The sequence below is a fragment of the Gopherus evgoodei genome, unplaced genomic scaffold, assembly GCF_007399415.2.
Source record: "Gopherus evgoodei ecotype Sinaloan lineage unplaced genomic scaffold, rGopEvg1_v1.p scaffold_332_arrow_ctg1, whole genome shotgun sequence".
Classification (NCBI taxonomy): Eukaryota; Metazoa; Chordata; order Testudines; family Testudinidae; genus Gopherus; species Gopherus evgoodei.
In genome coordinates, this window is record NW_022059997.1 from 1 (window position 1) to 27,820 (window position 27,820).

Here is a 27,820-nt window from a genome sequence, read left to right on the forward strand (position 1 = left end):
CTCCTCTCCCAACCCCCCATTCCCTACTCCCCTCCCCCCTCCAGCTCTTCCCAGCCCCCCACTCCCTCCCTCCTCCCCCAACGCCCCCTCCCTTCCCCCCCGCCCGCTGGCCCCGTTTCCCGCCCGTTCCAACGGCCGCTCCCTGCCTCGTGCTCTGAGGTGAGCGTCGGGCGGCTGGCGGGGGGAGGGGCGGTTCTGGTTGAGGCCAGGCGCCCCATAGAAAAGCCGGGGGGAGGGGCTTCTAGCCCCCCTCCCTACGTCACAGCCTGCTAATTAGCTCCCCCTAAGTTGCCGCCCCCAGCTAATCAATTAACCCCCCCCATGATGACTCATGGCAATAACCTGGCCATGTCCATCACTCCAATTAACCCCGCAAAGCTAATTAACCCCTTGGCCATGTCCCAGCAGCTCATTAACCATCGGAGTCGTTAACGCCCTCGCGAATTCTGGTCTGGGCATAGCTAATTAACATTAATGCATTAATAAAACTAATAATGACCCCCCCAGTCGCCCACGATGCCTAACGCCCAACTGATCCCCGCAGGGTAATTAATATGTTAATGAAAACGTCACAACAGCCAATCACTCCGAATTTCCTTCCTCTCAGTAACAATCATGAATATCACCAGCATTACTATCGAGAAATACTAATTACCATCCCCCAATTAACATCAATAATGAGAGCCAATCACCCCTAATTAACATAATTCATACATAGCCCAGAGTTCATTAAATAACCAATAGTCCCTCATTAGTAAAGGGGCTACAATTAATAACCTCTAATATAATCAAGATACGATACTTAGGAAACAGTCATTCAAAAGCCAACATGCCGGAAAAACCCATAATTAACGCAGAGCCATTAATTAGCTCCTTCTGAATAATTAGAGAATTGACGACAGGCCATGCTTAAAGGACCCATAAATATTAAATACTGCCCCAAAGGCCCATGGTAACGGATAAATAACCAATCCAAAGGCAACCAAGAGCCAAACAATTAGTGAACAATGCGAAATGAGTAGTAAATACACACAATATTTCATTGTAAAGACATAACCCACAAAACAGGCCTCATTAAATACATGATGATATTCATAAATAACCCACAAGACATAATAAAATAATACACAAAGGAGGAAAGGCCACTAATGGCCAATAATAATGAAAGAACGACTGCCCAGAATAGAGATGTACCGATTATGAACAGGTTTGGCAGAATTCGATTTTTATTTTATTATAATTTTGATGGATAACAAGGGTGTTTAGCCATTTTTTCTCGATATTTTATTTTAGTGCAGAAATAAGAGTTCAAATATTTTTTTTCTAGTTTTACTTATTTAAATTTTCACCATTGGGGGAACTTAGGGAGGGATTGATAATGGGTGGATGTGTCAGACAGTAATTTTTTTAATTATGGTAGATACTGAAATTCAAAAAGTTTATAACTGATAAACACAAGCTGTCAGCATCACATGAGGAAACATACAAAGTCAAAATCAAACTCCAGTAATTTCCGAAGTAATGGCTGTAACTTTCAGTTATTATTGATGAAATATTTTGCATATCTGCAGCAAAATCCATGTTTACCAATGTTGGTGATAAAAATCTGATCCTTCCAAGCCCAAAAATAATCCACAAAAGGACGAATGGCCACTAATGACTGATGATCACTAAAGAACCCTTATCAAAATAGAGATTCATAGATTATAAAGCCAGAAGGGACCATCTCGTCTGAGCTCCTGGATGACAGAGTCCAGAGAACTGCCCTGAATATTTTACATCAGTTATTGATAACAATAAATGGTCAATTAGCAAATAATTAACACTATTTGTTAACAATATTTTATAGTTAAGTGGTTATACATAATTAATAATAATTATGTAATAGCTAATAAAGTAAATAACTTTTCAGTCAATAGACTACCATCATTAAAGTGTTAGTAAATAAAAATCAATATTATAAAGTTAATTAATCATACATATTTGTTTCATTAATAAGGACCCTGATCACTTTTATCCAGCCACCACCATACACACCCTTCCACCCATCCATCCCCCGCACACCATCCATCCCTCTAGCCTTCCCCTGCACTCTGCCATCGATCCATCTATCCCCATACATACCATTCATCTGCACAACCCTCCCTCTCTCCATCCTCACACATGCTCACCCATTCCATTATCCATCCATCCACACACCCCTCCCTCATCTCTTCCTCCCTCTCTCCATCCTCATAGATGCTCACCTATCCATCTATCCATCCATGTTTCCCTCCTTCTCCATCTATCTGTCCTTGGATCTATCAAACTACCCGCATCTATCCCTCCCTTCCAGTGCAGGCCTGCCGGAGCTAACTCCTCCTTGTCCGTGTCCCCCACAGCATGGACTGGTTCCATTGCAATCAGTGCTTCCGCCAAGATGGTGCCAACTTCTGCATCACCAGCTGTGGACACCTCTTCTGCAGGAAATGCTTTGCTGCGGGTGAGGCTTAGGGCATGCTCCGAGCTTTGCCCCCAGGGTTCTGTGGGCAGGGAATGGGGTCCGACCCCCTCCAGAAGCCTCTGGGACCATGCACATGATGGGCCATCATTGGAGCCTCCCGAAAAATGCTTCAAAAATGTTTTCTTCAAAAATGAAATTTCTCAGAAAATATGTCCCTCAAAAACATCCCCTCCCTCCCCCCCCAAAAATCATTGTTGATTTGTTTTGAGAAGAAATTTTCAACCGTTACATTTTTCTCAAAATTTTCCCACTTGAAGATTATTTTTTTCTTTTAAAAAATCATTTTGATGAAGTTCAGGAAGAAACTGACATTTGTCATTTAGCGATACAGGAAAATTCCTGTTTTCTGTGTTTTGTTAACTTTGCCTACCATTCCCCCACTGGAAAAAGGAGGGGAAGGTTCAAACTATAAAGTTAAAGAAAGTGAGGTGGGAACCCAGATCTGCACCCTTATTAACTTTTTCTGACTGGAAAAATTGTGAAAATAATAGAAAATAGGGAAAATAGTTGGAGAGAGTTGCACTATTTCCCCCAACTCAAAAAAATACAGGGGAATTGAGGGGGAGATGATAGAAAATCTCTTTTCCACCCTTTTTTCCATGGAAAAAATGTAAAAAGTGAGTTCTTCCCCACATTTCAAACATTTTTCTTCCACAGGAAAAGTGCAAAAATAGTTTGAAAAATGTTAAAAGTGAGAAAAAGTACCTTTTTAAAACAAAAATCAGCTTTTTCCAGCAGAAAAAAAAGAAAAAAGGAAGCAAAAGTGTGGTTTTTTCCTCGTTTTCTCTCACTTTCACATTCTCCATTTCACTAAAACCCCAGGGGGTGCGGGGAATAGTAACAGAGTGCCTTGCCTACACACACAAACTGTACTGCTTCAGCTCCCTGGCTTAGTTAAATCGGTATAAACTCTGTACAGAACTTGCGACCACAATCATCAATCATCATCATCATCTCTTTCTTCAACCCTTGCAGAGATATGCCCCATTTGTGGAGTGACCTGCAAATATCTGTGTCTCGCCGATAATGTGAGTTGCTCTCATCCTTTTCCACCATTCTCCCTTCCTTCTCTCATCTACACGATTCTGGTTTAACTAGAGATGTGGTCTTAGCCCAGTTGTGTGTGGATGCTCCGATTTCAGTTTAGCATGAGGATCTTTTGGAGTTTTAGCCCTGAATGATTTTGCTTGGGTTGTTTCAGGTCCCCAAAATGATCTGCTCATGTTGGCTCAAAAGCTCCAGTAGGATCCTGGTGTATTGGCCTCTGACCCCTTCAGGTGTCCCACTGTCCTCCCTGAAACCCCCCCAGGAAACCTGAAAGCAGTGCAAAGGACTCTGGGATGCAGGTCCATGGTTCAGCATGTGGCTTGAAGGTGCCCTACCAAAATAGCTCATATCTGATGGTTGACCCAAGCTGGGTGGGAGCTGCTCCATACTTGCTTTGCCTATTTCTTTCTCGCCCACAGATGAAACCCCAAGAAAAGATCTTTTTCAAGAGCCCAGTGGAAATGGCCCTCAAATATCTGGCCCACATCTCCCAGGTAAGGAGCAGAGAGTCCCCACTGGAAGGGGCAGATCAAAGCCGGCACCCCGTAGACGGGAAAGGCTCCATCCAAGGTAACTATAGGCCAAGAAACAATCCTGGGCTAAAGAATGAACAAGCTACATGGGACTCAGGACAGAGGTATAATCAATACCAGTCAGCACGGTTATATGGAAAACAGCTGACCTTCTTCTCTGAGGAGATCACAAGTTTAATTGGTAAAGGTCACTGTAGATGTGACTGGCTTTTGTAAGGTGTTTGACACAGCACCGCCTGACACCCTGATTAAAGAACGGGCAGGGATCCAATGTCAACGGTGCACACATTAAGAATCAGCTAAGGGACAGATCTCAATAAATAGTTCTGGACGGGGAATCACCATCCAATGGGGACATACGTCTCTAGTGGGATCGCACAGAGAGAGGTCAGCTCTAGTGCCTGGCGGTCTTCAGCACTTTATTAGGAATAGCTACCATGGATTTGTCAAGAACAATCATGCCAAACGAGCCTCCTTTGACAGGGTTACTGGCTTAGCAGAGCGGGGGCAGCCATAGAGGTGATACGGCTTGATTTTAGTAAGGCGTTGACACAACAAACTAGGGAAATCTGATCTTGATGATGCAAGGTGGGTGCACAACTAGTTGAAAGACCATCCTCAAAGAGTAGCTATGAATGGTTCACTAGCAAACTGGGAGGGTATATCAAGTGGGGTCCCGCAGGGGTCAGTCTCAGGTTGGGTTCTAGTCACACTAATGACTTGGATAACGGAGCAGAGAGCATGCTTCTAAAATTTGCGTCTGTCACCAAGCTGGGAGGGGTCGAAGGGTTTTGGTGGACAGGCTTACAATTAAAAATGACCGTGACAAATTGGAGAATCGGTCTGACTTCAGCCAGATGAAATTCAGCAAAGACAAATTCAAAGGACTTCACTTCGGAAGGAAAAAATCTAATGCACAGCTACAAAATAGAGAAGGACTAGGTAGGGAATAGCATGGCTGCAAAGGCACTGCAGGCTCGAATGAATCACAAATTGAAGATGAGTCACCCGTGTGATGCAGTTGAGAAAAAGTCAAATATTCTGGGGCATACTACCAGGTATGTTGTCAATAAGACATAGGAGGTCATTGTCTCGTTCTGCACAGCACTGGCAAGGCCTCAGCTGGAGTACTGTGTCCAGTTCTGGGTGTCTGACTTTAGGAAACTGGAGAGAGTCCAGAGGGGAGCACTGAAAATGATCAAAGGGTGAGAAAACCTGAACTGCAAGGAAAAGTTAAGAAACCAGGGCATGTTTAGGCATGAGAAAAGAAGATTGAGAGGGGAGTGAGAACAGTCTTCAACTCTGCTGAGGGCTGCTGTAAAGAGGACGGGGATCAATTGTTCACTGACAGCAGGAGAAGACATAAGGGGCTTAGTCCACAGCAAGGGAGACTGAGGATTCCTGTTGTTGAAGGTTTTAAAGATATGGTTGGACAACTCGCCATCAGGGCTGACCTAGGTTTACTTGGTCCTGCCTCGGAAATGTTTCTAGGACACTGGGGGGAAGTCAGTATAAGATCACTGAGGGTCAGGTCTGCGGATGACCCAAGGGTTGGCTGAGCGGGAAGTGGTGACGAGCCTGCGGAGACCTGGATCACTGGCTGAGCTGGGCCCATTCCACCCAACGACATTTCGACCCAGATAAATGCCAAGTCCTACAGCTAGGACAGAGGCGTGAAGGCTGGGCCAACATGGACTCTAAAATGGACCCGGGGGTCAGGTGCACATGCAGCTGAACGCGAGCGCCCAGGGCGATGCTGCGGTTATCCTCGGGTGGCTACACAGAAGAACCTGACTGGAGGTGGAGTGGAGACCGATTGAGGCAGGTCGCGTGCAGCTCTGGTGGGCGCCTGTGACGGGTGAGGGGCAGAGACAAGCCATGGGAATGACAAGGATGGAGGAGAAGCCACCAGCAAGCACACTCTGCAGAGTTATCAGAGAGGATTGAGGGGGGCCCAGAATCCGGACAGGGTCCCCCATCTTCGAGGGTCAGGCAGCCGGGGGAATTCAAGGTCAGGCAAAGATGGAGTGCCTGAGTTACTAACCAAGCAGAAGGCTGGTTAATAATCAAGGCAAGGGCTTTGCTGGAACTCCCCCCACTGCACCCCGCTAATTATTTACGCTAAGGGAGCCAGATGAGGAGGGATATGAATGGAGATGGAAGTTATTCATCACAGGGGATTTCAGCGCAATCTGCAACAGCTCTGATAGTCGCAGATAGTCCACTTCTGGATCTCACCTCCTGAGCCAGCCACGCCCACCTAGAGGGGACAGGCCCCGTGTCCCATTCCCCACCCCCTGGGCCAGCCAGTCCCCGCCCTGGGGCAGGATCAGACCTGGTGCCCCCTAGAGGGGACAGGCCCTGTGTCCCATTCCCCAACCCCCAGAGCCAGCCAGTCCCCGCCCTGGGGCAGGATCAGACCTGGTGCCCCCTAGAGGGGACAGGCCCCGTGTCCCGTTCCCCACCCCCCAGAGCCAGCCAGTCCCCGCCCTGGGGCAGGATCGGACCTGGTGCCCCCTAGAGGGGACAGGCCCCATGTCCCATTCCCCACACCCTGGGCCAGCCAGTCCCCGCCCTGGGGCAGGATCGGACCTGGTGCCCCCTAGAGGGGACAGGCCCCATGTCCCATTCCCCACACCCTGGGCCAGCCAGTCCCCGCCCTGGGGCAGGATCGGACCTGGTGCCCCCTAGAGGGGACAGGCCCCATGTCCCATTCCCCACCCCCTGGGCCAGCCAGTCCCCGCCCTGGGGCAGGATCGGACCTGGTGCCCCCTAGAGGGGACAGGCCCCATGTCCCATTCCCCACACCCTGGGCCAGCCAGTCCCCGCCCTGGGGCAGGATCGGACCTGGTGCCCCCTAGAGGGGACAGGCCCCATGTCCCATTCCCCACACCCTGGGCCAGCCAGTCCCCGCCCTGGGCAGGATCGGACCTGGTGCCCCTAGAGGGGACAGGCCCCATGTCCATTCCCCACACCCTGGGCCAGCCAGTCCCCGCCCTGGGGCAGGATCGGACCTGGTGCCCCCTAGAGGGGACAGGCCCCATGTCCCATTCCCCACCCCCTGGGCCAGCCAGTCCCCGCCCTGGGGCAGGATCAGACCTGGTGCCCCCTAGAGGGGACAGGCCCCGTGTCCCATTCCCCACCCCCTGGGCCAGCCAGTACCCGCCCTGGGGCAGGATCGGACCTGGTGCCCCCTAGAGGGGACAGGCCCCATGTCCCATTCCCCACCCCCTGGGCCAGCCAGTCCCCGCCCTGGGGCAGGATCGGACCTGGTGCCCCCTAGAGGGGACAGGCCCCGTGTCCCGTTCCCCACCCCCCAGAGCCAGCCAGTCCCCGCCCTGGGGCAGGATCAGACCTGGTGCCCCCTAGAGGGGACAGGCCCCGTGTCCCATTCCCCACCCCCTGGGCCAGCCAGTCCCCGCCCTGGAGCAGGATCGGACCTGGTGCCCCCTAGAGGGGACAGGCCCCATGTCCCATTCCCCACCCCTGGGCCAGCCAGTCCCCGCCCTGGGGCAGGATCGGACCTGGTGCCCCCTAGAGGGGACAGGCCCCGTGTCCCGTTCCCCACCCCCCAGAGCCAGCCAGTCCCCGCCCTGGGGCAGGATCAGACCTGGTGCCCCCTAGAGGGGACAGGCCCCGTGTCCCGTTCCCCACCCCCCAGAGCCAGCCAGTCCCCGCCCTGGGGCAGGATCAGACCTGGTGCCCCCTAGAGGGGACAGGCCCCGTGTCCCGTTCCCCACCCCCCAGAGCCAGCCAGTCCCCGCCCTGGGGCAGGATCGGACCTGGTGCCCCCTAGAGGGGACAGGCCCCATGTCCCATTCCCCACCCCCTGGGCCAGCCAGTCCCCGCCCTGGGGCAGGATCGGACCTGGTGCCCCCTAGAGGAGACAGGCCCCGTGTCCCGTTCCCCACCCCCCAGAGCCAGCCAGTCCCCGCCCTGGGGCAGGATCGGACCTGGTGCCCCCTAGAGGGGACAGGCCCCATGTCCCATTCCCCACCCCCTGGGCCAGCCAGTCCCCGCCCTGGGGCAGGATCGGACCTGGTGCCCCCTAGAGGGGACAGGCCCCGTGTCCCGTTCCCCACCCCCCAGAGCCAGCCAGTCCCCGCCCTGGGGCAGGATCGGACCTGGTGCCCCCTAGAGGGGACAGGCCCCATGTCCCATTCCCCACCCCCTGGGCCAGCCAGTCCCCGCCCTGGGGCAGGATCGGACCTGGTGCCCCCTAGAGGGGACAGGCCCCGTGTCCCGTTCCCCACCCCCCAGAGCCAGCCAGTCCCCGCCCTGGGGCAGGATCAGACCTGGTGCCCCCTAGAGGGGACAGGCCCCGTGTCCCATTCCCCACCCCCTGGGCCAGCCAGTACCCGCCCTGGGGCAGGATCGGACCTGGTGCCCCCTAGAGGGGACAGGCCCCGTGTCCCGTTCCCCACCCCCCAGAGCCAGCCAGTCCCCGCCCTGGGGCAGGATCGGACCTGGTGCCCCCTAGAGGGGACAGGCCCCGTGTCCCGTTCCCCACCCCCCAGAGCCAGCCAGTCCCTGGCCTGGGGACAGAGGGGAGGCAGCGCCCCCTAGAGGATCCAGCCGGTGCCCCATTTGCTGTGTCTGTCTCCCAGGTGTGGAGTTTCCAGCGGGCGCAGAGCGAGCGGCTTCTCTCGTTCTACAAGGACAGGGTGTCCCAGGCGGAGGGGTCCCTACAGGAGACGCGCCAGAAACTCTCCACCCGCGACAGGTCAGAGCCTGGCCACCGGGAGTCACCAGGAACGTACCCCTGGGCACAGCACACGGCGCCTAGTCCGCTCAGCACAGCACGCACAGAGTCTGGCACTCGTGCACAGGTCCTGGCACGGGGGACGGGGGGATCCTAGGGGTGGACAGATCAGGGCAGTGCCCAGCCCCTCTGACCCCATGTATCCTTCCTCTCCCCAGGGAGCTGGAGGCTCTGAGGCGGGAGAACGACGAACTGAAGAAATATCTGAGCATCCTCAAGGCGAGTGCTGTCTGTGTGTCTGGCCGTCTGTGTGTCATCCTGCCTGCTGTCTGTCTGTGTGTCATCCTGCCCACTGTCTGTCTGTCTGTCTGTCAGTGTGTCATCCCACTCGCCGTCTGTCAGTGTGTCATCCCACCCGCCGTCGGTCTGTCTGTCTGTGTGTCATCCCGCCCACTGTCTGTCTGTCTGTCTGTCATCCCGCCCACTGTCTGTCTGTCAGTGTGTCATCCCACCTGCTGTCTGTCTGTCTGTGTGTCATCCCGCCCGCCGTCTGTCTGTCTGTCATCCCGCCCACTGTCTGTCTGTCAGTGTGTCATCCTGCCCGCTGTCTGTCTGTCAGTGTGTCATCCCATCCGCCATCTGTCTGTGTGTCATCCCGCCCGCCGTCTGTCTGTCTGTCATCCCGCCCACTGTCTGTCTGTCTGTGTGTCATCCTGCCCGCTGTCTGTCTGTCAGTGTGTCATCCCATCCGCCATCTGTCTGTGTGTCATCCCGCCCACTGTCTGTCTGTCTGTGTGTCATCCCACCTGCTGTCTGTCTGTCTGTGTGTCATCCCGCCCACTGTCTGTCTGTCTGTCTGTCATCCCGCCCACTGTCTGTCTGTCAGTGTGTCATCCTGCCCGCTGTCTGTCTGTCAGTGTGTCATCCCATCCGCCATCTGTCTGTGTGTCATCCCGCCCGCCGTCTGTCTGTCTGTCATCCCGCCCACTGTCTGTCTGTCTGTGTGTCATCCTGCCCGCTGTCTGTCTGTCAGTGTGTCATCCCATCCGCCATCTGTCTGTGTGTCATCCCGCCCACTGTCTGTCTGTCTGTGTGTCATCCCACCTGCTGTCTGTCTGTCTGTGTGTCATCCTGCCCGCTGTCTGTCTGTCAGTGTGTCATCCCATCCGCCATCTGTCTGTGTGTCATCCCGCCCACTGTCTGTCTGTCTGTGTGTCATCCCACCTGCTGTCTGTCTGTCTGTGTGTCATCCTGCCCGCTGTCTGTCTGTCAGTGTGTCATCCCGCCCGCCGTCTGTCTGTGTGTCATCCCGCCCACTGTCTGTCTGTCTGTGTGTCATCCCACCTGCTGTCTGTCTGTCTGTGTGTCATCCCGCCCACTGTCTGTCTGTCAGTGTGTCATCCCACCTGCTGTCTGTCTGTCTGTGTGTCATCCTGCCCGCCGTCTGTCTGTCTGTCATCCCGCCCACTGTCTGTCTGTCAGTGTGTCATCCTGCCCGCTGTCTGTCTGTCAGTGTGTCATCCCATCCGCCATCTGTCTGTGTGTCATCCCGCCCACTGTCTGTCTGTCTGTCATCCCACCTGCTGTCTGTCTGTCTGTGTGTCATCCCGCCCACTGTCTGTCTGTCTGTGTGTCATCCCGCCCGCCGTCTGTCTGTCTGTCATCCCGCCCACTGTCTGTCTGTCAGTGTGTCATCCTGCCCGCTGTCTGTCTGTCAGTGTGTCATCCCATCCGCCATCTGTCTGTGTGTCATCCCGCCCACTGTCTGTCTGTCTCTCATCCCACCTGCTGTCTGTCTGTCTGTGTGTCATCCCGCCCACTGTCTGTCTGTCTGTCAGTGTGTCATGCCGCCCTCTATCTGTCTATCTGTGGGTCATCCCGCCTGCTGTCTGTCTGTCTGTGTGTCATCCCGCCTGCCATCTGTCTGTGTGTCATCCCGTCCGCTGTCTGTGTGTCTGTCAGTGTGTCATCCCGCTGTCTGTCTGTCTGTGTGTCATCCCGCCTGCTGTCTGTCTGTCTGTCAGTGTGTCATCCCGCCTGCTGTCTGTCTGTCTGTGTCATCCTGCCTGCTGTCTGTCAGTGTGTCATCCCGCCTGCTGTCTGTCTGTCTGTCTGTCTGTCATCCCGCCCACCATCTGTCTGTCTGTCAATGTGTCATCCCGCCCGCCGTCTGTCTGTCTATCTGTCATCCCGCCCACCATCTGTCTGTCTGTCAATGTGTCATCCCACCCGCCGTCTGTCTGTCTGTCTGTCATCCCGCCCGCCGTCTGTCTGTCTGTCTGTCATCCCGCCTGCTGTCAGTGTGTCATCCCACCCGCTGTCTGTCAGTGTGTCATCCCGCCCGCCTTCTGTCTGTATGTCATCCTGCCCGCTGTCTGTCTGTGTCATCCTGCCTGCTGTCTGTCAGTGTGTCATCCCGCCTGCTGTCTGTCTGTCATCCCGCCCGCTGTCTGTCTGTCTGTCTGTCATCCCGCCTGCTGTCTGTGTGTCATCCCGCCCGCTGTCTGTCTGTCTGTCAGTGTGTCATCCCACCCGCTGTCTGTCTATCAGTGTGTCATCCCGCCCGCCTTCTGTCTGTATGTCATCCCGCCCGCTGTCTGTCTGTGTGTCATCCCGCCCGCTGTCTGTCTGCCTGTCAGTGTGTCATCCCACGCACCGTCTGTCTGTCTGTGTGTCATCCCGCCTGCTGTCTGTCTGTGTGTCATCCCACCTGCCGTCTGTGTGTCATCCTGCCCACTGTCTGTCTGTCTGTGTGTCATCCTGCCTCCTGTCTGTCTGTGTGTCATCCCATCCGCCATCTGTCTGTGTGTCATCCCGCCCACTGTCTGTCTGTCTGTCAGTGTGTCATCCCACGCACCGTCTGTCTGTCTGTGTGTCATCCTGCCTGCTGTCTGTCTGTGTGTCATCCCACCTGCCGTCTGTGTGTCATCCCACCTGCTGTCTGTCTGTCTGTGTGTCATCCGCCCGCTGTCTGTCCATCCGTCAGTGTGTCGTCCCGCCCGCTGTCTGTCTGTGTGTCATCCCGCCCGCCCTCTGTCTGTGTGTCATCCCGCCCGCTGTCTGTCCGTCAGTGTGTCTCATCCTGCCCCGCCCGCTGTCTGTCCGTCCGTCATTGTGTCGTCCTGCCTGCTCTCTGTCTGTCCATCTCTGTGTCATCCCGCCTGCTGTCTGTCCGACCGTCAGTGTGTCATCTCGCCCGCTGTCTCTCTGTCCGTCTGTGCGTCATCTCGCCCGCTGTCTGTCCGACTGTCTGTGTGTCATCTCACCCTCTGTCTGTCTGTGTCATCCCGCCCGCTGTCTGTCTGTCCATCCGTCAGTGTGTCATCCCACCCGCTGTCTGTCTGTCAGTGTGTCATCCCGCCCGCCTTCTGTTTGTCATCCCGCCCGCTGTCTGTCTGCCTGTCAGTGTGTCATCCCACGCGCCGTCTGTCTGTCAGTGTGTCATCCTGCCCGCTGTCTGTCTGTGTGTCATCCTGCCCACTGTCTGTCTGTGTGTCATCCCACCTGCCGTCTGTGTGTCATCCCGCCAGCTGTCTGTCTGTCTGTGTGTCATCCCACCTGCTGTCTGTCTGTGTGTCATCCCACCTGCCGTCTGTGTGTCATCCTGCCTGCTGTCTGTCTGTCTGTGTGTCATCCTGCCTGCTGTCTGTCTGTGTGTCATCCCACCCACTGTCTGTCTGTCTGTGTGTCATCCCGCCCGCCCTCTGTCTGTGTGTCATCCCGCCCGCTGTCTGTCCGTCAGTGTGTCTCATCCTGCCCCGCCCGCTGTCTGTCCGTCCGTCATTGTGTCGTCCTGCCTGCTCTCTGTCTGTCCATCTCTGTGTCATCCCGCCTGCTGTCTGTCCGACCGTCAGTGTGTCATCTCGCCCGCTGTCTCTCTGTCCGTCTGTGCGTCATCTCGCCCGCTGTCTGTCCGACTGTCTGTGTGTCATCTCACCCTCTGTCTGTCTGTGTCATCCCGCCCGCTGTCTGTCTGTCCATCCGTCAGTGTGTCATCCCACCCGCTGTCTGTCTGTCAGTGTGTCATCCCGCCCGCCTTCTGTCTGTTTCTCATCCCGCCCGCTGTCTGTCTGCCTGTCAGTGTGTCATCCCACGCGCCGTCTGTCTGTCAGTGTGTCATCCTGCCCGCTGTCTGTCTGTGTGTCATCCTGCCCACTGTCTGTCTGTGTGTCATCCCACCTGCCGTCTGTGTGTCATCCCGCCAGCTGTCTGTCTGTCTGTGTGTCATCCCACCTGCTGTCTGTCTGTGTGTCATCCCACCTGCCGTCTGTGTGTCATCCTGCCCGCTGTCTGTCTGTGTGTCATCCCGCCAGCTGTCTGTCTGTGTGTCATCCCGCCTGCTGTCTGTCTGTCTGTGTGTCATCCTGCCCGCTGTCTGTCTGTCTGTCATCCCACCTGCCGTCTGTGTGTCATCCCGCCTGCTGTCTGTCTGTCTGTGTGTCATCCCACCTGCTGTCTGTCTGTGTGTCATCCCACCCACTGTCTGTCTGTCTGTGTGTCATCCCGCCCGCCGTCTGTCCGTCAGTGTGTCTCATCCTGCCCCGCCCGCTGTCTGTCCATCCGTCATTGTGTCATCCCACCTACTGTCTGTCTGTCCATCTCTGTGTCATCCTGCTTGCTGTCTGTCCGACCGTCAGTGTGTCATCTTGTCCGCTGTCTCTCTGTCCATCTGTGTGTCATCTCGCCCGCTGTCTGTCTGTCCGACCCTCTGTGTGTCATCCCGCCAGCTGTCTGTCCGATCCTCTGCGTGTCTTGCCACCCGCTGTCTGTGTCATCCCGCCCGCTGTCTGTCTGTCCGACCCTCTGTGTGTCATCCCGCCAGCTGTCTGTCCGATCCTCTGCGTGTCTTGCCACCCGCTGTCTGTCTGTGTCATCCCACCGCTGTCTGTCTGTCTGACCATCTGTGTGTCATCCCGCCAGCTGTCTGTCCGATCCTCTGCGTGTCATGCCACCCACTGTCTGTCTGTGTCATCCCGCCCACTGTCTGTCTGTCCGACCCTCTGTGTGTCATCCCAACTGCTGTCTGTCTGTGTGTCATCCCACTCACTGTCTGTCCGTCATTTGTGGCATCCCACCCGCTGTCTGTCTGTCCGTCAGTGTGTCATCCCACCTGCTGTCTGTCCGGCCGTATGTGTGTCATCCCGCCCGCTGTCTGTCCATCCGTCAGTGTGTCATCCCGCCCGCTGTCTGTCCGATCGTCTGTGTGTCATCCTGCAGGCTGTCTTTCTGTGTGTCATCCCACCCACTGTCTGTCCGTCAGTGTGTCATCCTGCTCACTGTCTCTTTCCGTCATTGTGTCATCCCGCCCACTGTCTGTCTGTCCGACTGTCTGTGTGTCATCCCGCCCCGTCTGTCTGTCCGTGTGTCATCCCGCCCGCTGTCTGTCTGTCCGGCCGTCCGTGTGTCATCCCGCCCGCTGTCTGTCCATCAATGTGTCATCCCGCCCGCTGTCTGTCCATCCGTCAGTGTGTCATCCCGCTGGCTGTCTGTCCGACCATCTGTGTGTCATCCTGCCGGCTGTCTGTCTGTGTGTCATCCCACCCACTGTCTGTCCGTCAGTGTGTCATCCTGCTCTCTGTCTTTCCGTCATTGTGTCCTCCCGCCCGCTGTCTGTCCATCCGTCAGTGTGTCATCCCGCCGGCTGTCTGTCCGACCGTCTGTCTGTCTGTCTGTGTGTCATCCCACCCACTGTCTGTCCATCAGTGTGTCATCCTGCTCTCTGTCTTTCCGTCATTGTGTCCTCCCGCCCGCTGTCTGTCCATCCGTCAGTATGTCATCCTGCCGGCTGTCTGTCCGACCGTCTGTCTGTCTGTCTGTGTGTCATCCCACCCACTGTCTGTCCGTCAGTGTGTCATCCTGCTCTCTGTCTTTCTGTCATTGTGTCATCCCGCCCACTGTCTGTCCGACCGTCTGTGTGTCATCCCGCCCCGTCTGTCTATCTGTGTGTCATCCCGCCCGCTGTCTGTCTGTCCGGCTGTCTATGTGTCATCCGGCCCGCTGTCTGTCTGTCCATGTGTCATCCCGCCCGCTGTCTGTCCGGCCGTCAGTGTGTCATCGCGCCCGCTGTTTGTCATTGTGTCATCCCGCCTGCTGTCTGTCTGTCCGTCAGTATGTCATCCCGCCCGCTGTCTCTCCGTCCGTCATTGTGTCATCCCACCCACTGTCTGTCTGTCCGGCTGTCAGTGTGTCATCCCGCCCGCTGTCTCTCCGTCCGTCATTGTGTCATCCCACCCGCTGTCTGTCTGTCCGGCTGTCAGTGTGTCATCCCGCCCACTGTCTGTCTGTCCGTCATTGTGTCATCCCGCCCGCTGTCTGTCTGTCCAGCTGTCTATGTGTCATCCCGCCTGCTGTCTGTCCGGCCGTCAGTGTGTCATCCCGCCTGCTGTCTGTCTGTCCGTCTGTGTGTCATCCCGCCCGCTGTCTGTCCGGCCGTCAGTGTGTCATCCCGCCTGCTGTCTGTCTGTCCGTCAGTGTGTCATCCCGCCCGCTGTCTTCCGTCCGTCATTGTGTCATCCCACCCGCTGTCTGTCTGTCTGTCTGTGTGTCATCACACCCACTGTCTGTCCGTCCGTCATTGTGTCATCCCGCCCGCTGTCTGTCTGTCCGGCCGTCTATGTGTCATCCCGCCCACTGTCTGTCCGGCCGTCAGTGTGTCATCCTGCCCACTGTCTGTCTGTCCGGCCGTCTGTGTGTCATCCCACCCGCTGTCTGTCCGGCCGTCAGTGTGTCATCCCGCCCGCTGTTTGTCATTGTGTCATCCCGCCTGTTGTCTGTCTGTCCGTCATTGTGTCATCCCGCCCGCTGTCTGTCTGTCCGGCTGTCTGTGTGTCATCCCGCCTGCTGTCTGTCCGTCAGTGTGTCATCCCGCCCGCTGTCTCTCCGTCCGTCATTGTGTCATCCCGCCCGCTGTCTGTCTGTCAGGCTGTCTGTGTGTCATCCCGCCCACTGTCTGTCTGTCCGTCATTGTGTCATCCCACCCGCTGTCCGTCTGTCCGGCTGTCTGTGTGTCATCCCACCCACTGTCTGTCCATCCGTCATTGTGTCATCCCGCCCACTGTCTGGCCATCCGTCAGTGTCTCCTCCTGCTCTCTGTCTGTTTGTCCGTCATTGTATCATCCCGCCCGCTGTCTGTCCGTCCGTCTCTCTGTGTGTACCCCACCTGCTGTCTGTCTGTGAGACAGCCTTCCCACCATCCATCTGTGTGACTCCTGACCACGGTCCGTCTTTCTGCGCATTGTCCCACCTGCTGTCCGTCCATCTGTGCCACTCACCTCATAGGCAGCCTGTGGCCCTGTCTCTGTGCTGCCCCCGGGACACACTAACCCCTCTTCTGCCCCCTCCCTACAGGCCTCGCCCAGCCGATGCCAGGGCAGCAGGTCAGCCAACCCCTCCCGGGCCCAGGGCATGTCACTTGAGGGGGTCTGCGGGGCAGGAGTGGGGTGGGACGCAGGAACCTTGGGCAGTGGATGGGGAGTGGTGGGAATGGGGGTGCCAGGTGGGAGGGTGTGGGGAGCTGGGGGCAGGTTGGGTGGCACTGGGGGTGGGGAGTTGGGGCACTGGGCATGTGGTGCTTGGCAGGGGTTGGGTGCTGGGTGGGTAATGGGGAGTTGGGGGGCACTGGGCTGTGGTGCTGGGTGGGGAGTTCGGGGGCATTGGGCATGTGGTGATTGGCAAGGTTGGGTGCTGTGTGGGGATGTGGGGAGTTTAGGGCACTGGAGGCCCCCCCATCCCTTTGGCCCTGATCTGTGTCCCTTTCTCTTGGGCAGGGGCAGTACCCCCCGGCCGGTTGGCATCACCTCCCCCTCACAGAGCGGTAAGGAGAACCCGGGGGGCATGGGGGAGCCCCCTTGATATAGAACAAATGTGGTGACAAGTGTGTGAAGGCATGGGAGGGCAGTGAGTGTGCAAGGGTGGGGCGCCCATGGGGCTGTTGTCGTTCGAGTGCCAAGGATACCCACAGGCAATGGGCGTGTGAGGGCCGAGGATACCCACAGGCAGTGGGCGTGTGAGGGCGAGGGTACCCACGGGGCTGTGGGCATGTGAGGACGGGGGTACCCATGGGGCTGTGGGCGTGTGAGGGCTGAGGATACCCACAGGCAGTGGGCGTGTGAGGATGAGGGTACCCACAGGGCTGTGGGCATGTGAGGATGAGGGTACCCACGGGCCTGTGGGCGTGCAAGGGCCGAGGATACCCACAGGCAGTGGGCGTGTGAGGATGAGGGTACGCACGGGGCTGTGGGCATGTGAGGATGGGGGTACCCACGGGGCTCTGGGCGTGCGAGGGCCGAGGATACCCACAGGCAGTGGGCATGTGAGGACGGGGGTACCCACGGGGCTCTGGGCGTGTGAGGACCGGGGGTGCCCACAGGCGGTGGGGGTGTGAGGGATGAGGGTGCCCACGGGCCTGTGGTCGTGTGAGGGCCGAGGGTGCCCACGGGAGGTGGGAGTGTGAGGGCCGAGGGTGCCCACGGGAGGTGGGAGTGTGAGGGCCGAGGGTGCCCACAGGCGGTGGGTGTGTGAGGGCAGAGGGTGCCCACAGGCGGTGGGCGTGTGAGGGCCGAGGTTGCCCACGGGGCTGTGGGCGTGTGAGGGCCGAGGCTGCCCACAGGCGATGGGTGTGTGAGGGCCAAGGGTGCCCACGGGGCTGTGGGCGTGTGAGGGCCGAGGGTGCCCACGGGGCTGTGGGCGTGCGAGGGCCGAGGGTGCCCACGGGAGGTGGGAGTGTGAGGGCCGAGGGTGCCCACAGGAGGTGGGAGTGTGAGGGCCGAGGGTGCCCACGGGGCTGTGGGCGTGTGAGGGCCGAGGCTGCCCACAGGCGATGGGTGTGTGAGGGCCAAGGGTGCCCACGGGGCTATGGGCGTGTGAGGGCTGAGGGTGCCCACGGGGCTGTGGTTGTGTGAGGGCTGAGGGTGCCCACAGGAGGTGGGAGTGTGAGGGCCGAGGGTGCCCACGGGGCTGTGGTCATGTGAGGGCTGAGGGTGCCCATGGGGCTGTGGGCGTGTGAGGGCCGAGGGTGGCCACGGGGCTGTGGGCGTGTGAGGGCCGAGGGTGCCCACAGGAGGTGGGAGTGTGAGGGCCGAGGGTGCCCACGGGGCTGTGGTCGTGTGAGGGCTGAGGGTGCCCACAGGAGGTGGGAGTGTGAGGGCCGAGGCTGCCCACAGGCGGTGGGAGTGTGAGGGCCGAGGGTGCCCACAGGCGGTGGGTGTGTGAGGGCCGAGGGTGCCCACGGGGCTGTGGTTGTGTGAGGGCCGAGGGTGCCCACAGGAGGTGGGAGTGTAAGGGCCGAGGGTGCCCACGGGGCTGTGGTCGTGTGAGGGCCGAGGATGCCCACAGGAGGTGGGAGTGTGAGGGCCAAGGGTGCCCACGGGGCTGTGGTCGTTTGAGGGCCAAAGGTGCCCACGGGAGGTGGGAGTGTGAGGGCTGAGGGTGCCCACGGGGCTGTGGGCGTGCGAGGGCCAAAGGTGCCCACGGGAGGTGGGCGTGTGAGGGCCGAGGATGCCCACAGGAGGTGGGAGTGTGAGGGCCGAGGCTGCCCACAGGAGGTGGGAGTGTGAGGGCCGAGGGTGCCCACAGGAGATGGGCGCGGGTGCTGTGGCACAGTGGGTGTGCAAGTACTGGAGGTTCTCATGGGGCAGTAGGCGTGCAAGGGCTGAGGATACCCACAGGTGGTGGGCGCGTGAGGGCTGGGGGTGCCCATGGGCAGTGGATGTGCAAGGGCAGGGATGCCTGCAGGGCAGTGGGTGCATGGGCATGTGAGGGCTGGGGGGTGCCCATAGGCAATAGGTGTACTAGGGCTGGGGAATGCCCATGAGGTGGTGGGCATGTGTGGGGCAGGTGCCCGTGGGGCAGAGGGCATGCAAGGGCTGGGGGTTCTTGGGAGCAGAAGGCGTGTGAGGGTGGGGGATACCCGTGGGGCGGTGGGTGTGAATGGGGAGGGGGGTTACTCCCTGTCTTCACCCAGCATAGGAGCTAACGCCCGTCCCTCCCGCAGGTGCCCTGCGGCCCCGCACCCAGCTCTGCAGCCAGGTGGTCAGGTGAGTGTGTGTATGTCCCTGTTCCCCCTGCTGGCGGGGCCGGGCCCTGCAGGGTGTGTATGTGTCCTTGCACCCCCTGCTGGCAGGGCAGGCCCTGCGGGGTGTGTGTGTGTGTGTGCGTGTGTGTGTGTCCTTGCGCCCCCTGCTGTTGGGGCTGGGCCTTGCAGGGTGTGTGTGTATGTGTCCCTATGCCCCCTGCTGGCCGGGCCGGGACCTGCGGGATCCGTGTATGTGTGTCCCCCTGAACCCCCTGCTGGCAGGGCCAGGCCCTACAGGGTTTGTGTGTGTGTGTTTGTCCCTGCACCCCCTGCTGGTGGGGCTGGGCCCTGTGGGGTTTGTGTGTATCTCTGAACCTCCTGCTGGCAGGGCCAGGCCCTGCAGGGTGTGTGTGTGTGTGTGTCCCGCCAGGCCCTGCGGGATGTGTGTGTCCATCTCTGCACCCCCTGCTGGCGGGGCTGGGCCCTGTGGGGTGTGTGTGTGTGTGTGTGTGTGTGTGTGTGTCCTGGGACCCCCTGCTGGTGAGGCCGGGCCCTGCGGGGTGTGTGTGTGTGTGTGTGTGTGTATCCCTGAGCCCCCTGCTGGCGGGGCCGGGCCCTGCAGGGTGTGTGTGTGTGTGTGTGTGTGTGTGTCCCTGTGCCCCCTGCTGGCGGGGCCAGGCCCTGCACGGTGTGTGTGTATGTGTCCCTGCGCCCCCTGCTGGCAGGGCCGGGCCCTGCAGGGTGTGTGTGTGTGTGTCCCTGCGCCCCTGCTGGCAGGGCCGGGCCCTGCGGGGTGTGTGTGTGTGTGTATGTGTGTCCCTGCGCCCCCTGCTGGCGGGGCCAGGCCCTGCACGGTGTGTGTGTGTCCCTGCGCCCCCTGCTGGCGGGGCCAGGCCCTGCAGGGTGTGTGTGTGTGTGTGTGTCCCTGCGCCCCCTGCTGGCAGGGCCGGGCCCTGCGGGGTGTGTGTGTCCATCTCTGCACCCCATGCTGGCGGGGCTGGGCCCTGTGGGGTGTGTGTGTGTGCGCGTGTCCCTGCGTCCCCTGCTGGCGGGGCTGGGCCCTGCAGGTGTGCGCGTGTCCCTGCGTCCCCTGCGGGCAGGGCCGGGCCCTGCAGGGTGTGTGTGTGTGTGTGTGCGCGTGTCCCTGCGTCCCCTGCTGGCGGGGCTGGGCCCTGCAGGGTGTGTGTGTGTGCCAGGCCCTGCAGGGTGTGTGTGTGTGTCCCTGCACCCCCTGCTGGCGGGGCCGGGCCCTGCGGGGGTGTGTGTGTGTGTGTGTCCCTGTGCCCCTTGCTGGCTGGGCCGGGCCCTGCTCTGTGTGTGCCCAGCCAGGGGGCGCCCCACATAATGAGGTCTCTCCCCCCACAGCCGCTCCTCCTCGCTGGAGTCCATCCCCTACCGCCTCTCCAGCACCCCCAGCTGGCCGGTGAGTCGCCCTCATGCCCCTTGCGGAGTGGGGGGGGGATGCGGACTACACAGGCTATGGGGGGGCAGGAGGGCCATGTGGGTGCCTAGGGCCACAGGAGGTGGAGGGGGCTGCCCGGGCACCCCACTCTGACTCACTCTATTTCTCCTCTTCCCAGCAGGCTCCGGGACCTGCCCAGACCCCCACTGGCTCCAGCATCGGTGAGAGGGCCAGGGGGCTGCCCCACAGCCAGCTGAGAACGGACCTCAGCTTGGTCCAGCCATGGTCACAGGGACAAGGCCTCAGAGCCATGGCTGCCCCCCACCCGCTCGCTGGGGCAGTCACCCCCCCAGCGCTCTGGCTGTCTCCCTGGGCACTGGATCACCCCCCCCATTCCTGCACAGTTTCACTCCCCCTTCTCCAGAGCTGCCCCCCCAAATCCATGATCCCCCCTGAACTGTCTCCCCTCTGCTCCACAGCCACCCCGTCTCCCGCCTCCACCCAGAGCCTGTCCTACTGGTGAGTGTGTGGGGGTGTGGGGTGCCCCTGCATCCCCCTCGGGGGCAGGTCAGAGAGGCTGGGATTGCCCCAGCTGGGGGGGTCTCTGGGACTCAGATAACCTGGGGGAGGGTCTGTGGGGCTGGGATTCCCTGGTCGTCAGGGGTGGGGGCTGGGATTCCCCCAGGGGGGTCTCTCTGTTGCTTCCCCCCTCCCCTAACTCCCTCTCTTCTCCCCCAAGGGCCTCCTCCTCCTCCACCCAGACCCCCGCGCTGGGCACCTTCCCCTTGCGCCCCCCCGGGCGGGGGCCAGTGGAGGGTGAGGCCGGGCAGGGCCGAGGCCCCTCCACGCTGGCACTGGGCATCTTCGCAGGTGAGCAGGGGGAGGGAAATGAGACACGGGGTGAGACCTGGGGGGGATGGGAATGAGAGATGAGGGGATCCCTCTCCCAGCCCATAGCAGGGTCCACAGGGCACCCCCAATCTGCCCCACTAACATCTCCCATCCGCCCCACAGATCTGAGAGAGGGGGGCACCCCTCGGGGAAGCCAAAGCGCAGAGAGACCAAGACCCATACAGGTGAGGGGGGCAGGGGAGACTGGGTTGGGGGCAGGGTGGGGGTCAAGCCGGGGGGCTGAACGGGCTGGGGGTCGAGCTGGAGGGCGCTCGAGGGCAGAGTGGGCTGGAGGCAGGGGGCTAAGGCTTAGGGTATCTGGCTGTAGCATTCTGGGTAATTTCTTCTCTCCCCCCAGCTAAGATTCACCCCCCAACTCACCCCCTCTCAGCATGGCAGGTAAGTGAGACTGGATTGGGGGGTCACACCCCACGCAGAGGGGGTTGGGGGAGGGGGGCTCAAGGGGGTGAGCCCCCAAAAGAGGGGTCTGGGGAAGAGGGACTCAGAGGGAGGGAAGTCAGAGGGGAATGACCCCCCCCGACTGTTCTGTCTCTTCACTAGGATTCTCTCCCCACAGGGCCCCCAGTGCCAGCCAGGCCCCCCAGCTGTAGCATGTGGGGTACCGAAACTGCCCAGGCTCCCCAGCACCTGACGGACTCTGCCCCTGCAGTCCCCTTGGGACTAGAGCGACTGTGCCCGGGGAGATGTGCGTACAGCCAGGGGAGCCTCCCCAACCCATCACAGCTGCCCCCCCACTCCCGTCTAACACAGCCCCCCCATACTTGCCCACACTGGCCCAGCCCAAAGGTCCCCATTTCCCCAGCCCCCCATGCACCTGTCTCCCCACCCAGCCAGCCCCAGGGCCACGGTCCTGTTAGCCCCCGCCCCACAGCTGGGATCAGAGCCATTGGGGGAGGGGGAGGAAAATCACACCACTGGAGTCCAGTCCCCCATTATCCTTGTCCCCCCCAGCTGGGGTGCCCCCAAATGGCTCTGATCCCCATGGAGCCCAGACCACCCCCCCATTGACAATAAATGTCTGGCTTTTCCAACTGGGATGCTGCGTGTTTGGGGGAGAACTGAGGTTCAGCCATAAACCCCCCGTAACCTAGGGAGACATAACCCGATTTCCCGCCCCCAGCCGCTCTTCGTCCATCCTTGGGGGTTCTGCTGGGGGAAGGGTTGGATGGTTTTGAGGGGGGTTGGGGGAACCCCGACCTCCCGAAGCCCGAGTGGGCGTGAGGGCAGCAGGAGCCGGGTGCTGAAGGAGGGAGTGGGGAAGAGGAAATGAGGGAGGAGAGGAGGAAACAAGTGACAGGGAACCCAGAGGAGAGGAAGGGGAGACGGGAGACCTACCCCCACTGAGCGTCAGGGACCCCTCCCCACCGATGTGCGCCAGCTACCACCGAGGGAACGAGAACCGAGAACGTGAGGGAACGAATGAACCAAAGCCCCGCCCCTGGGCTCCCCATCCACCCCCACCCCCAATCAGACAGAGGCCACAGGCGTGGGGGTCAACTTCAAACCTCGCTTTAACTTGTGCCAGTCGGGCATTATAAATTAACAACTCCAGAAAGGACCATCCAGCCGCCAGGGAAAGGCTGCCCCCCGCCTGCTCTCCACCGCTCCGGTTTCTCCTGCCCAGTTTGTAAAACCAAACCCAGGGAGCCCCCCACAGACCATCTGCCACCCCCTCCAGGCCAGATGCTGCTCCCACCCAGCTCCTGCCACACGTGTCTCTCTGGGGGACAGGGCCTTAACGTGACGTAGAGGAGGGGGGGGAGGGATGACCCAAGGCAGACTCTAGAAACAGAGGCGCCTGAAGGAGGGGAGAGGTGAGGGAAGTCTGGAGAAAGGAGCATACCTGAATCCAGAAATCTGGCCGAAAGGTACAGGGTTCTAGAGCACAAACTTGTAACCAGAGAACCTAGGTTCTAGAGTAGGGAACCAGGAACGAAATGGTATCTGGGTTCTAGAGCATGGCAGAGGGAACTGGGCACCTGGGTTCTAGGTCAAGATCTCCAGGTTCTAGGGCCTGTGGCAGAGTTTGAGGGTGTCCTTCTGTTCTAGCAGAGGAAGGGGACCAGGGCCTGATTGGGATTCTAGAACACAAAGGGGGAGAAACAGGGTCCTAGATTCTAGAACAGGGAGGAGCCAGTACTTTGTTCTAGAGCACCAAGATGAGTGGGGACACACAAACCCAAATGTGGAGCCTGAGGCATGGAGAGTGAATTACAACAATGATCTAGGAAGCAGAACTGCATGATACCAAGTTCCAGAACAGAAAGGGAGAAGGACCTGGGTTCTAGAGCTGGAGAGAGGCAGGGGGGAATGTGGGGCCCAGGAAGGGAGAGGGAGGGGAAACTAGATTCAGGACCCAGATCTGGGTTCTAGAACGGAGGGAGGAACTAGACAGAACAGGGCCCCAGCGTACGAGTCGGCTCCTCCCAACCCCGCCCTCCCCGGGAAGTCTCCGAAGCTCCTCATTCCTGGGTGCCCAGGTCCTCTTCCTCCGGCTCGTCGTCATCCTCCTCCCCGTCGTCCTGCACCATGAGCCCGGCCTCCTCGTCCTCGTCCTCAGGCTCCTCGCCCAGGCACACCACCACCTCAGCCGGCTCGGGTGAGCGGGAGTAGAACCAGTTCAGCACCTGCTGGGCCCCCATGCCCGACTCACGGCACAGGGCTGGCAGGTCGTCCTGGCGCAGCTGCTGCCGGGCGGCCCAGTACCGCTCCAGCGGGCCCGTGTCCGTGCGGGGCCCGGGCTCCAGGGTGGCAGCGGGGGGCACGGTGTTATCCCAGAACCACCGCAGGTGCCCGTGCTTGAGGGCGTAGCGGGTGTCCCCGAACCACTGGATGATCTCTGCCCGCGGCAGGCCGGTGATCCGCTCCAGCCACTGGTAATCCTCCCGCCGCGCCCACTGGCACCGCAGGAAGAACGACTTCAGCACCGCCAGCTGCTCCTTGCTCTTCCGCCGGCTCTTCCGCTGCCGCTGGGCCTCCAGGGTGCTGTGGGGGTGGCCAGGCCGGGCCCACGCCTCAGCCCCATTGACGGTGGTTCCGGAGGAGGGCGGTGCGGTGTCAACTGCCCCCAGCCGGCAGGGTTTGCTGAGGTCCCAGGCGGTGTCTGGGTGGCTGGCGCCAGCCGGAGAATCCGCCCAGGCCCGGCACGGAGGGGGTGGCGTGGGGAAAAGGCTGGGGGGTGGCGTCAGCGTCTCTTTGGCTTTGGGGTAGGGGACTGTGGAAGCTCTCCCCGGCTCTGGGGGGCCCCGGGCCACAGCCGAACAGCTCCCTGGGGATTCCTGGGGCTTGGCTTTGTGGTGTGCGGCCACGGGGGCTTCCCTGCCTCCCAGGGCCTTGCCAGTTTGCGGCAGGGGGGCGCCGGGGGCCAGCAGGGCCCCAAAGGCCGGGCGGTCCTGGCGGCAGGCCAGCCGCGCCCGCGTCTCCTCGATCTCCTCGGCGCTCCAGCTGATGCCGCAGCGCAGCCGCTGGGCCATGAACCAGGCCTTGACCTTCTCCAATTGCAGGCCGTGGCGCAGGCAAAGCAGTGCCAGGTCGGCCAGGCTGGGGTAGGGGAAGTAGCTGAAGGCCTGGCGCAGCGGCTGGTGGCCGTCCAGCTCGCTGGTCTGGGACGCCTGGGTCCACACCAGCTGCAGGTCCTCTGAGATGGGAGGCAGGCAGATGAGGGCTGCCGGTGAACTGGGGCTGCCTGGCGACTCCTTGTTGGGGGGCATGGCTGGCCCCGCCACCGGGGGGTCCTTGGCCTGGGGCTCCCGGGCTGGCCAGCCCACGGGGACAGCTGTGGGGAGAGAGAGAGAGAGAGCAGGCCACAATCAGCAGGAGATAGCGAGGAGGGTACTGTGGGGTGCCCCAGAGCTCTATGGGAAGCCAGGCAATCTCCTCTCCTCACACCACAGCCCTCAAGGGGTGTTTGGGGGTGATTGCTGCCCCCTACCCCCACAGCAATGGGGAGTGAAGGCTCTTACCTGCCGTAAGGGGGTCTGAACCCCAAATTGTCAGCCCCACGTCCCCCTGGGGAGCCTGAGACCTGGGGAGAGAGAGACATGCAGGTGAAAGGGAGGGGATAGAACCCAGGAGTCCTGGCCCCGAGCCCCAACCTAGTAGACCCTACTACCTCCCAGAGCCGGGGATAGAACCCTGGAGTCCTGGCCCCCAGGCCCCCCTTCCCTAACCGAGTAGACCCTACTACCTCCCAGAGCTAGGGGTAGAACCCAGGAGTCCTGGCCCTCAGCCCCCACCAGGCAGGAGAGAGACAGCACAGTTCTTGCCTCAAGAACTCGGAACCATTCAAATAATCAAATGAAACACAAATCCAGGAATTCATTTCTGTCGTGTTTCAGGGGACTCAGGAACCAGCTCCTACCTTCCTTAGCTAATTAGGGACAATTATGTCTTTGGGTGTCGTTAGCTAGGGATGCAGCCGAGCAGTCCTGGAAATAAGTTTTCTGGGGCAGCAACGGTGCTTGTTGTGTGTCTGTGACCAGGCCGCAGAGACACTAGGATAAGACACACAATAATGACTAATAATGCAATTTGTTTTAATGAGTAATTACTGCTAAGAAATAATTGAACCCCGATTGCATTACTTGGGGATTAGCTTCTAGAAATGAACTTACTGGCTAACAAAGAAATAGTCAAACTGTTATAAAAATAATTAGCTTGTGGAGCAGATTACTTGGTTATTGACTGGCTAATTAAATAATTGACCAATAAGTACTAATTAGTTGCTAATACCACAAAATATTTGACTGGTGATTTGGAAACTAGAGGGTTGTGCATTTCTTCGCTTATGGAGGCCAGGCGTTATCCAACCCCAAGCGGCTGCTTGTCCGTCTTTCTGGAACGCCGCAGCCAATCCACTCTGATGCTGCCAGGGAGGCTGTAGGCAGCAGTGACTGGCACAACCCTACTGAAAATCGGCATGGCCGTTGGCACTGCGAAGTTGGCTAATGAGCCCTGGGCTTGGCCAGCCCCTTGAGTTAAGTGCAAATGGCTTATTGCCTGTGCTGCTTCCGAGAGCCCCTGGCTCCGACCACTCCTAGAAATCACTCCCAACATCCCCGGCCTTCACTGCACCCTACTGCCGTGCGATCAAGTCGAGACAGATCCACATTGGCAACCTCTTCCTGGTCACATCTGGCTGCTTGCCGCTATAAGTGAGTAATGGGCCAGGTTCCCACGGAGCGGCCATTTAAGCAATGTTCTCCCCATGGCGCCAATCTATCGGCGCCTTCGGCCGACGTTTCCACGACGCAGCCATCTTGGTCTTCCAGAAGATGTTGCTCATGGTGGAGCTTCGTTTCCGTGGCGCAGGCAATGGCATGATGCTCTTGATCTTCCAGGAGATGCCGCTGGCTTTGTAACATCGTTTCCATTGTGCGAGCAACAGCCTGGCGCTGGTGGGCACCCTGCAGCTGCCACTGGCATTGGAGAGAGGTCTCCATGGCGTGTTCTCTGTGCCACCAACTGATGGATGCATTTGGCCAGCATCTCCAAGGCACAGGTCGTGGCATGGCAACAACAGTCCCCCTGCCGCCACCGTTGGAGGGTCTTCTCCATGGCATGAACTAGCCTCTGGTGCTCTCCCTGTGACACCAGGCACTGGCTTCCACCACCTGGGTAACCACATGCAGCGCATCTTTGGTCTGCAGACGCCATCGATGGCACACAGATTGACCCTTTGCTTTGGTTGCTGCTCGTCGCTTGTTGGTCCTGGGCAGGATAGACAGTGAACTGTAAAATTCAAAATCAGATCTTCGCACTCCTACAGATGGTCCTCCTCAGCTCAGCCAACGCCCAGAGGATGGAGTGTTGGAGAATCCCATTTTTTAGAAGAAAGTTGTCCATTCTTCCATCTTCTCCTGACGAGCTCTGTAATCTAGCGGAAAAAGGCAGAACTCAAACCAACGGCTGAACGCAGCAGGCAGCCAAATTCCGATTGGAAAGAGCCCCAATTCCAGAAGAAAACCATTGGCCCAAACAGCCGAGGGAAGTGGCATCTCCATATCCTGATCTCTTCAAATCCAGACTGGAAAATACTCTAGTCCAATGCATGTTATTAAGACTACATAAAGGGACACTGGGTAAACTGAATGGCCTGTGATCCAAACTAGGTGATCTAATGTGTCCACTGGCTGTCACCTCTATGAATCCTCGTTAGTTCAGTTCCAGCCCACAGCCTTTGAGGTTTACCAACCAATCCTTGTTGTGGATGAGTGGAAGAGCAATGTGGCCGGGGAACTAGAACCGTGAACGCCGGAGCTCTGTGAGGCGTATTTGCATAAGGCATGACACGGTGGTATCGGAGCACAAGAACCATCAACCTAGGTACCTTTAGAGCTTTAGGTCCAGACGCCCCCTCGGGTGACGCAAACCCGATTTACGCAAATCCGCACTTGCGGAAAAAGTTCTGTATGCTAGAAACAGGAGGGTTTTTGGGGTGTAATGGTCAGGTATATGTTTCCCATTGAGGCAAAATTCGAGTTAGGCATGGTGTTCTGGAACGGACACTTGCATAAGTCGGGAAGCGACTGTAGAAGAGCTGTTGCTGGTTTTCTAATTTTTAGCAATATTAATGGTCATAAACCACTTTTCCCTAAAACCATCGGCTCGCTTTGGGGTCTCAGCCTTTGTACCCGATGTTGGCCGGGCGCTGGGCAGGCTGTCAGTGTGAGGGGATTGTTGAGTCTCTGGGTTTTACCCCAACAGATGT

The 27,820-nt window shown here is 58.9% G+C and overlaps 2 protein-coding genes across 4 annotated transcripts; one reads left to right on the forward strand and one right to left on the reverse strand.

Moving 5' to 3' along the window:
• Positions 1–2,382: 2,382 nt before the first annotated feature.
• Positions 2,383–20,722, forward strand: RNF212B (ring finger protein 212B). The gene is made up of 11 exons (XM_030544048.1): positions 2,383–2,482; positions 3,479–3,531; positions 3,970–4,044; positions 8,691–8,806; positions 9,004–9,064; positions 16,133–16,161; positions 16,552–16,598; positions 18,777–18,819; positions 20,163–20,220; positions 20,378–20,420; positions 20,679–20,722. The coding sequence occupies exons 1-11, from the start codon at positions 2,383–2,385 to the stop codon at positions 20,720–20,722; spliced, it is 669 nt and encodes a 222-aa protein (XP_030399908.1).
• A 1,882-nt stretch (positions 20,723–22,604) lies between these two features.
• Positions 22,605–27,814, reverse strand: HOMEZ (homeobox and leucine zipper encoding). 3 transcript variants are annotated; one of them, XM_030544050.1, is made up of 3 exons: positions 25,843–27,814; positions 25,074–25,135; positions 22,605–24,886 (listed from the first exon to the last, which is right to left on the reverse strand). In XM_030544050.1, the coding sequence occupies exon 3, from the start codon at positions 24,819–24,821 to the stop codon at positions 23,574–23,576; it is 1,248 nt and encodes a 415-aa protein (XP_030399910.1). In that variant the 5' UTR covers positions 24,822–24,886; positions 25,074–25,135; positions 25,843–27,814; the 3' UTR covers positions 22,605–23,573. The 3 variants fall into 3 exon arrangements, with proteins under 3 accessions (XP_030399910.1, XP_030399909.1, XP_030399911.1); XM_030544049.1 differs by having other exon boundaries at positions 25,472–27,814; XM_030544051.1 differs by lacking the exon at positions 25,843–27,814 and having other exon boundaries at positions 25,074–25,202.
• Between the last annotated feature and the right edge of the window lie 6 nt (positions 27,815–27,820).

Excerpts from the sequence above, each read along its gene's own strand:
- RNF212B (XM_030544048.1), top strand. The coding sequence starts at position 2,383 with ATGGACTGGTTCCATTGCAATCAGTGCTTCCGCCAAGATGGTGCCAAC. Across the intron at positions 16,599-18,776 it reads CACCTCCCCCTCACAGAGCG|GTGCCCTGCGGCCCCGCACC; the intron begins GTAAGGAGAACC and ends TCCCTCCCGCAG. Across the intron at positions 20,421-20,678 it reads CCCCACTGGCTCCAGCATCG|CCACCCCGTCTCCCGCCTCC; the intron begins GTGAGAGGGCCA and ends TCTGCTCCACAG.
- HOMEZ (XM_030544050.1), bottom strand. The coding sequence starts at position 24,821 with ATGCCCCCCAACAAGGAGTCGCCAGGCAGCCCCAGTTCACCGGCAGCC.